Source organism: Triticum aestivum, chromosome 3B, assembly GCF_018294505.1.
Source record: "Triticum aestivum cultivar Chinese Spring chromosome 3B, IWGSC CS RefSeq v2.1, whole genome shotgun sequence".
NCBI lineage: Eukaryota > Viridiplantae > Streptophyta > Magnoliopsida > Poales > Poaceae > Triticum > Triticum aestivum.
The window spans coordinates 560218743-560227220 of NC_057801.1; the positions used below are offsets into that span (position 1 = coordinate 560218743).

At 48.8% G+C, this 8478-nt stretch overlaps 1 protein-coding gene across 1 annotated transcript; it reads left to right on the forward strand.

Annotated features, from left to right (window-relative positions):
* Positions 1–4693: 4693 nt before the first annotated feature.
* On the forward strand, positions 4694–7177 carry LOC123070912 (L-type lectin-domain containing receptor kinase SIT2-like). Its single transcript, XM_044494327.1, has one exon. The coding sequence runs from the start codon at positions 4920–4922 to the stop codon at positions 6987–6989; it is 2070 nt and encodes a 689-aa protein (XP_044350262.1). The 5' UTR covers positions 4694–4919; the 3' UTR covers positions 6990–7177.
* Positions 7178–8478: the final 1301 nt, after the last annotated feature.

Consider the following 8478-nt stretch of genomic DNA (forward strand, 5'->3'; position numbering starts at 1 on the left):
CACGGACGGCGACGGGCTGCTCAGCGAGGAGGAGTTCCTGAAGCTGGTGGCCGAGGAGGAGGGGGGAGAAGAGGAGCAGAGGTGCAGGGGTCTGAGGGACGCGTTCGGGGTGTACGAGTATACCTGGCCAAACGGGCCGGCCCGGCCCGGCCCGCCGTAAACGTGCCTGGCACGGCATGGCCCGTCTCGGCACGAATAATAACCGGGCCGTGCCGTGCCGGCCCACGGGCGGGAGCTAGCAGCCCAGGCACGGCACGTAGTCTACATGGGCCGGCACGCGGCACGCCCAGGCACGCCGGCCCGTTGGAGGACGCTGGGCCGTCTGGCACGATTTTTTTCTTTTTCTTCGCAATACCTCTGAAAACTGCAAAAAAAAGGCCAAAAAAATTAGAAAATTGCAAAATCTGGTAGACTATTATGTGAGATAAATCTAGAGTTTTATTAGCACATATACATCATTAAAACTCCCATCTAAAAGAATAAAAGAATACAAGACATACTCTATAATTACAAAAGGATAAAAAATACAAAGACTACACTATAACACTACTACTACTTAGATTCAAGCACTAATAAAATACGCATGCACTATGAAAATATTAAACATATTAGGGTATTCGGTATTTATATAGGACATATATATTTATATTTTTCAAAAAAACATAAACGGGCTGTGCCGTGCCGGCCCGCGTGCCTAGCCTTCAGGCCCAGGCACGGCCCATGGCGTGCCGCGTGCCGGGCCTAGCCCGTTTAGCCCGGGCCGTGCCGTGCCTGGGTCGTGCCGGGCCTGCGTGCTACCGGGCCGGCCCAGTTAGCACGGCCCGTTTGGCCAGCTATATGTACGAGGTGGAGGGCAGGGGCGGACCCACGTTGAGCTGAGTGGGGTCCCAGGCCCCCAATCAATTTATATTTTTACTGCTTTGAGTTCCAACATTTTACTAGTTGGGCCCCCAGTTAGCCAAACATTTGGGCCCCCAGTCACTTGGGCCCCCACTGAATTCTTGGGCTGGGTCCACCCCTGGTGGAGGGGAGAGGGTGCATCACGCCGGCGAGCCTGAGGCGGGCGCTGAGCCGGCTGGGCGCCAGCCGGGACGTCGGCGACTGCCGCGCCATGATCCAGAGGTTCGATCTCAACGGAGACGGGGTGCTCACCTTCGACGAGTTCGAGACCATGATGGACTCGTAGGGGACTCCCTTGGCGCCAACCGTGTGCGTGCTTTGTACGCCCGGACGTGTCGTCTCGCGCCTATGCATAGTTCTACGAGAGAGTCGTGTCTGTGTTGTGTGTATCGCGATTTCTTCAAAAATTGAATGAGTACAAAATATGCAAGTACTACGCGTGGTTCAAGAGTGTTGTGCATTCGTACAAACTGTTGGAATGGGGGGCTCCGCTCCATGTCATGGTTAGGGCCTCTTTGATTTGCATGATATTGCACATGGACAAAAATAGGGAAAACAAAGAATTGCAGATGCATCTTCATTTAGGGCATCTCCAACACTGTCCCCTATAATGCCCGCACACATTCAGATAGTATAGGGCATCTCCAATGCCGTCCTTCAAAATGCTTGACTGTGTGCGAACCGAACTATTCGGACATAGTTTGTCATCTAACCGGATCTGTATTTATCTGCGAACGCGTCGATTTGTCCGAATTCCTGCAAACTGGACACAAATTGGAGGATGTTTGTGGTCGTCCGAACCTTCACCGCGTAGGACTCTCACACCCTCGGGCCACTCAAATCCCCCTCCCGGACCACTTTTCTGCTCCCCTTGCTCTGCAACCGCACCCTCCTCGTCCGTTGTTGCTATTGTACATCTTTTTTCGCCGCCCAGGCATTACTGGACGTTTGCAACCCCCACCATCACGCGCTTGCCCCCTTGGACTTCGTCATCGTCCACCCATCCGTATGTAGCCAGGTAACCTCGCCCGCTGCTAACGCCGTCCATGACGGACACCACGCCAATCAAATGTCATTGAGATTTTTTGTACTTCTCGTTGTTATTTCCTAGCGTAAGCACCATGGCATGGTACTCGATGATAAAGGATAAGTTGTTATTTTTTTTTTGCAAATCGATGGATAAAAATCAGGCGGCCGAACCAGCCCAACACGCATAATAAAAAGAAAAATGGCATGCTTGCAGCAGGAAAAGAACACATGTGGTAAGCTCGGCTCGACCTTTCTGCCCCCAACCTACCCTTCCCCCCCTCCCCCGCGCCGCCCCCGCGCGGCGGCTGGGAGGGCTTCCGGCGCAGCCGCCCCCGAGTCCCCCCTCCTCTGATCCCTCCTCCTCTCCCGCCGCCGCCAGAGGGCTTGGCCGGGCAAAGCTCGCCCGGGCCGGCGGCGGCGGGGCCTTCTGGCTTCCCCGCGTGCAGAGGAGCGGTGCGGGCTCTTCTCTCCGGCTGGGGCGCGGGGTGGGTGTCGAGCACCACGGTGCGACGTCACCTGGCGCGCTGGCGGTGCTGGTGATGGTCGCGTGGCCGACAGCGTGGGTGGTGGTGGGTCGCACGGGGCCCAGACGTGGCGGCGGATCTGGCACGTTGGGGCTCCTGCGGCGAGGGTTGCGGCGGCTGGATTTCTGGCTTCGAATCGTTTGTAGGCGGCCTGGTTCGACCTTCGAGCCATCTTCGCGATGTCCGGCCGCTATCTTCGTCGAAGGGCTGGTCCTCCCCCAGATGCGGTCCATCACTCATCTCGCACCCAGCAGCGGGATCGAGCTCATCTTGCGCGCGGCAGCTGGACTGACCTTGTCTCGCGCTCGGCAGCAGGACCGAGCTCGTCTCGCGCCCGGCAGCAAGACCATGCTCGTCTCGCGCCCGACGGCAGGACCGAGCTCGTCTCACGCTGGTGCCGCAGAATGGGTCGATGGAGGCCAGTTTTGGCCGGCCTATTGGGTCTCGGCACTTGGGGCCACCCATGATTCTTTGGTTGGGGTTGCGGCAGATCTCGAGTGAGGCGGTATCAAGGTCTTGGATGCCGGGTCGGCGGCCCTGGTGGTGGTTCCGCGGTGCTCATGGGCAAATCCCGTGGCTTGATGCTGCCCGGTTCCCTTCTTGAAGGCGTCGTCGCGGCTCTTATTGCCCGTTATGTTGCTCCAGGGGAAACTCTAATCCTTGATTCGGGCGATGGCGGAGCTCCGGGGATCGGGCGATGGCGGAGCTCCGGTGTCGTCTCCTTCCTATAGGCGCCGCTTGGAACCCACAGTTCGTCATATGCAGCTTCACTTCTTCATGTAGTGTTTGGGTTGGTGTCGCTCAGCTTAGCGTCTATGTATCCTGCCTTGGATATGTGTGTGTGTTGTGGGGGTGTGCGTTTGTACCGGATGCTGTTGATCGTTGCTTTATATATAAAATGGGGCGAAAACCTTTTTTGTAATAGAAGCGCAGGTCTCCGTGAATAGACGTGCCGGCCTTCGGTTTGGCCCAATAACCACCTTGCCCATACAACTTTGTTGTCAAGTCGAAGAAACTGAATTACATTGAAAAAACGTTGAAGAGATTGAAAAGTATTTGATCTCTTTTCTTTAGGGGATGTATTTGATCTCTTCTTACTAATGTATACGTGAACAAAAGATATTCTTTAGAGCCTAGAAAACCAGTGATGAACCGGTAAACCGACAGTCCGACCGATAAAACAGGCTCATCGGTTCGGTCACCAGTCCGGTTTTTTAACATGGTGGAATTCAAAGAAGCTCTAATGCGCATCCCTCTTATCCATGCTAGGTTCTTCATTGCTGAGCAATTTAAATATATCTGACCTAGATATGATCATATTTTTAAGTATATTGAAAGTAGTTTCAAGAAATAAAAATAGTTTATAATTTGATTGGCTAGCACGAGCTGACTAGTCTTTGTTTTCTGGAGTTGAATAACAACGAGGGTCATGGGTCTCGAATAGTAGCAGGGATGTCCTCATCAGAGGAAAAGAACATGCAACAAAATTGCATGAAAATATATTCCACAAGTAACCTCCAAAAACTGAAGAAGAAAAAAAGTTAATATGGAACGAAGGTAGTACCTGACATCAGGATAGCTTTCCAAGATTAATCAGAGATCATAACACACAAAACTGCCAATAGATACCCCTAATTTTTTTTAAAAGAACCGATTAATTGGATGATATTTGCGCTGTGGAGAAAACTTAGTACAAACTTCTGCTGACCTGAAACCGGAATAAAAAATATATATCGTCGTTACACTCATGAACCACCATTTCTACCGCAATTAGGTCGTCTTCTCGTCACCATAGCATAGGATTCCCATCGTTGCTACATAAGAGAAATCAGCCAAATTTTGTCTGGCTTTCAGTGGGTGACCAGCTAGCACGCGTTCTTGAAGTCAACAGCCATTTCAATTTGTGTTCATTGACAACCTGTGGCGGCAAGGACCAGAAAGCAGCAGCTGAACCACACAAAGAAACCCACGGTACTGGAAACCCTACCACTAGTTGCCTACTCCCTCCGTTCCAAATTACTTGTCGCACGTATGGATGTATCTAAATGTATTTTAGTTCTAGATATATCCATTTCAGCGACGAGTAATTTGGAACGGAGGGAGTACAAGATTACAACAACGAAAAATATAGCTTGACTATTGGTTACCAGCAATGACAAAATGCTCAGTTGAAAGAAACATTTAACAACTAAATGATGTGAGATGTGCTTGGATTCTCTAAAACTTACTCCTGTGCCGATCTATGAGTCCTTGGCGGCTTTAATTATTTTCTTCCTGACTTAGGCAACATGTCTCATTGTCAGTCAAACTCATCTTCAATATTACTTGATGCATCCTTACAGACTGGGAAGAAGCAAGCCCGAAGGAAGGAACTAAGAAAAGTATGCAAAAGACTCAGACAACAAGTGGTGCCTAAGTAACTACAAGTAGCCCAACTCCGCTATAATGAACAGCCAAACAAAGTAGATGCAAGTGCACCGCTGCAAACCACATCGCAGATCCACAAAATACAGAATTGCAGACATGCCTAGCAAGAAGATTATGTTCTTCAAACTGATCATAAGCCTTAGCCTTGCTGCTCGCAGTACTGGCAATGAGGACGATCAATTTGTATACTCAGGCTTCACCGGCAGCAACCTCGCCCTTGATGGCAATGCCAGGATCACGCCGAGCGGTCTCCTCGAGCTGACAAATGGTACAGCTCGGGTTAAAGGCCATGCATTCCATCCAAACCCCATGCGCTTCCACAAATCTCCCGATGGCACGGTGCAGTCTTTCTCTGTATCGTTTGTGTTTGCCATCCTCTCCACCGACCCTGACTTGAGTGGTCATGGCCTTGCCTTCTTCATTGCACCAACCAGGAATTTCTCAGCTGCATTCCCAACCCAGTACTTGGGCCTCTTCAGTGACCAGAATAATGGTGACCCAAACAACCACATTTTTGCGGTTGAGCTTGACACTATCCAAAATTATGACTTAGAAGACATCAACAGCAACCACATCGGCATCAACATCAACAATCTTCACTCTGTGCAATCTCATGATGCTGGCTATTACAGTAATCAGAGTGGCATCTTTGAGAGGTTGGCACTCAATAGCCACGAGGCGATGCAAGTGTGGGTGAACTATGATAGAGAGGCCATACAGATCAATGTGACCATGGCCCCCATCAATCTGGCAAAATCTGAGAGGCCACTGCTTTCCACCACTTTTAATCTCTCGACAGTAATCACTAGTCCAGCATATATTGGCTTCTCATCCTCTACAGGCACAGTCAGCGCGCAGCACTACGTGCTTGGTTGGAGCTTTGGCATGGACAGCCTCGCTCCACCCATCGACATTTCCAAACTCTCTGAGCTGCCCCGTCTTGGTCAGAAGGCTCAGTCCATGAGATTACATATACTTTTACCAATAGGAATTGTGGTGTTCCTCTTTGCAGTAACTGCTACCATCTTTCTGCTCATACGGAGGAATCTAAGATATGCTGAGCTATGTGAAGATTGGGAGGTTGAGTATGGGCCGCACCGGTTCTCGTACAAGGATTTGTTTGATGCCACAGAAGGATTTAAAGACAAGAACCTACTAGGTGGTGGAGGGTTCGGAAAGGTATACAAAGGGGTGTTGCCTATATCAAGATTCAATATCGCTGTGAAGAAGGTGTCACACGACTCAAAACAAGGAATGAAGGAATTCATTGCAGAGATTGTTAGCATAGGCCGCCTTCAACACCGCAATCTTGTCCAATTACTGGGATATTGCCGGCGAAAAGGTGAGCTTCTTTTAGTATACGATTATATGCCAAATGGAAGCCTAGACAAATACTTATATGGCAAAGATGGAAAGCCTACTTTGGATTGGTCTCAGCGGTTTCAAATCATCAAATGTGTATCAAATGGATTACTCTACCTTCACGAGGAGTGTGAGAAAACTATCATACATCGAGACATCAAGGCAAGCAATGTGCTCATCGACACCGAGATCAGTGGGCGAATAGGTGACTTTGGTCTTGCAAGGTTGTATGAACATGGTAGCGACCCAGAAACCACACATGTTGTTGGCACCATAGGATACCTAGCTCCAGAGCTTGCACGCACTGGCAAGGCAACCCCATTCACGGATGTATTTTCCTTCGGTGTGTTCATTCTTGAGGTCACCTGTGGGCAAAAGCCCATCATGAAAGATACGGAGGAAAGCCATCTCATGCTAGTTGACTGGGTGCTTGAACATTGGCGTAAAGGTTCACTCAATGATGCAGTGGACATCAAGCTTCAAGGCAAATATGATGTTGGTGAAGCATGCTTAGCACTAAAGCTAGGATTATTGTGCTCTCACCCATTTACAAACATAAGGCCAACTATGAGGCAAGTCATGCAGTACCTCAACAAGGAAATGCCACTACCGGAGTTGATGCCAACACATTTAAGCTTCTGCATGCTGGCTTTGATGCAGAGCGAAGGTTTCAACCCTTACATCATATCACATTCTTCATCAGCAACGAGCTTTGGCACAATGTCAAGCCTTTCAGGAGGAAGATAAGTAGATGGCACACATATGCATCAATACTGCAGGGTGTGCTTGCTCATATGTTTGGCATGCACACATAACCGGATTTGTGACTGCAAGTTCTACAGTTCTTAAGTTTCACACCAGTTATTTTTATGTGGAGATTGTGTATATAAATTTGATATTTGTTCAAGGCCTTGTAATAAATGACACAGTGGGTACATGGAGACAGGCTAAATCAAACAGGCACACAAACACGAAAGGAAGTGCTAGTCTATTAAGTTTCACAACAAAATTACATGGAGACGGGCTAGTTTATTATAGTTCTTGTTGCAAAACAAGCTAGGGTGAAGATATTGTTAATAGTTCCATTACAAAAACAAGAAAGAGCTAGAGTGAAATTGTAATTTTGTTTTTCCACAAAAAAAAAAAGAAATTGTAATTTTGTTGTTCTAGATATCCTGTTTCATTCCCACCCCCCCTTGTAAGAGGCAAGGTGTAAACATGGCTTCCACTCAACAAGAGGCGCAGAACAAAGAGTAAGAATTTTAAGGTATATACTAAAAAGATATCTTAAGACACATTGTCCAAAGAACTATCTTAAGGGAAAATGACCGTTGCTCTCACTTCCTGCGTGCCAACTGGTGACCGCGTTGGCGACCAAGGGTGGGCTCTCTGGAAAGAGGTACTCTACTGCAATAAAACTCGGGAAATTTTCTCTGGCAACTGGTTAGGGGAAGGCTTCCCAGTGCAGACCAGGTCCTCAAGCACCACGGCCCTGGGGATGGGAAATGTGCCTGATCTGGTGAAGATGAGTATGTGGATCACATCTTCTTTAGGTTTGTTAGGGATGCAATCAGGTCCAAGTGGTCACCTGTGGACTTTGCATGTTAGGCAAGGGGTTATCCGGGAAAGCTCGTCGGGTTACTTGGCTCAGTTTCGCCGCTCTGCTTGGCCACTCTGGAACATTAGGAACAAGGCCCTTATTGGGGGCATCTTTTTTAAACACCCAGCTGACACCTTCTACAAATTGATCATCTTTTTGCACCTATGGAGACCTTTGTGCAGGCAGCAGGATGCGTCGATGCTTGACCTCATCTCCAGTCTCTGGTCGCAAACAGCTTCGCTTCGAGTGGCTGCTGATGTGGCAAGCGTCGTCGACTCAGGTTAGCTAGTGGATCTTTGCGCCGGCCCCTCCCTTGGCTTTTATCTTCCTTTTTATTTCAGCCCGTCTCAGCTTAGCTTTTGAGCTACTGCCTCTGGCCTACGCAGCCCTATCTGAATTCTGAAACTCAGTTTTAAGACCTCTTAAGGGCTTCATTTACAGGCGACGACCTTCTATCTAAGAAAAGAACTATATATTCTAACGTAACAAGAATTAATCATTTCCAATGCTGAACTGCTTTCTCTGGAGTCTGGATTCTAGTTCTCTTGGACTATCGGACATATAGGAGCTCATTTCAAGACATTTTTTTTCATTCTCTGTAATAGAAGCATATGAAATCCAGAGAGCTAGAAAAGA

Coding starts and splice junctions, on each gene's coding strand:
- LOC123070912 (XM_044494327.1), top strand. CDS start 4,920: ATGCAAGTGCACCGCTGCAAACCACATCGCAGATCCACAAAATACAGA.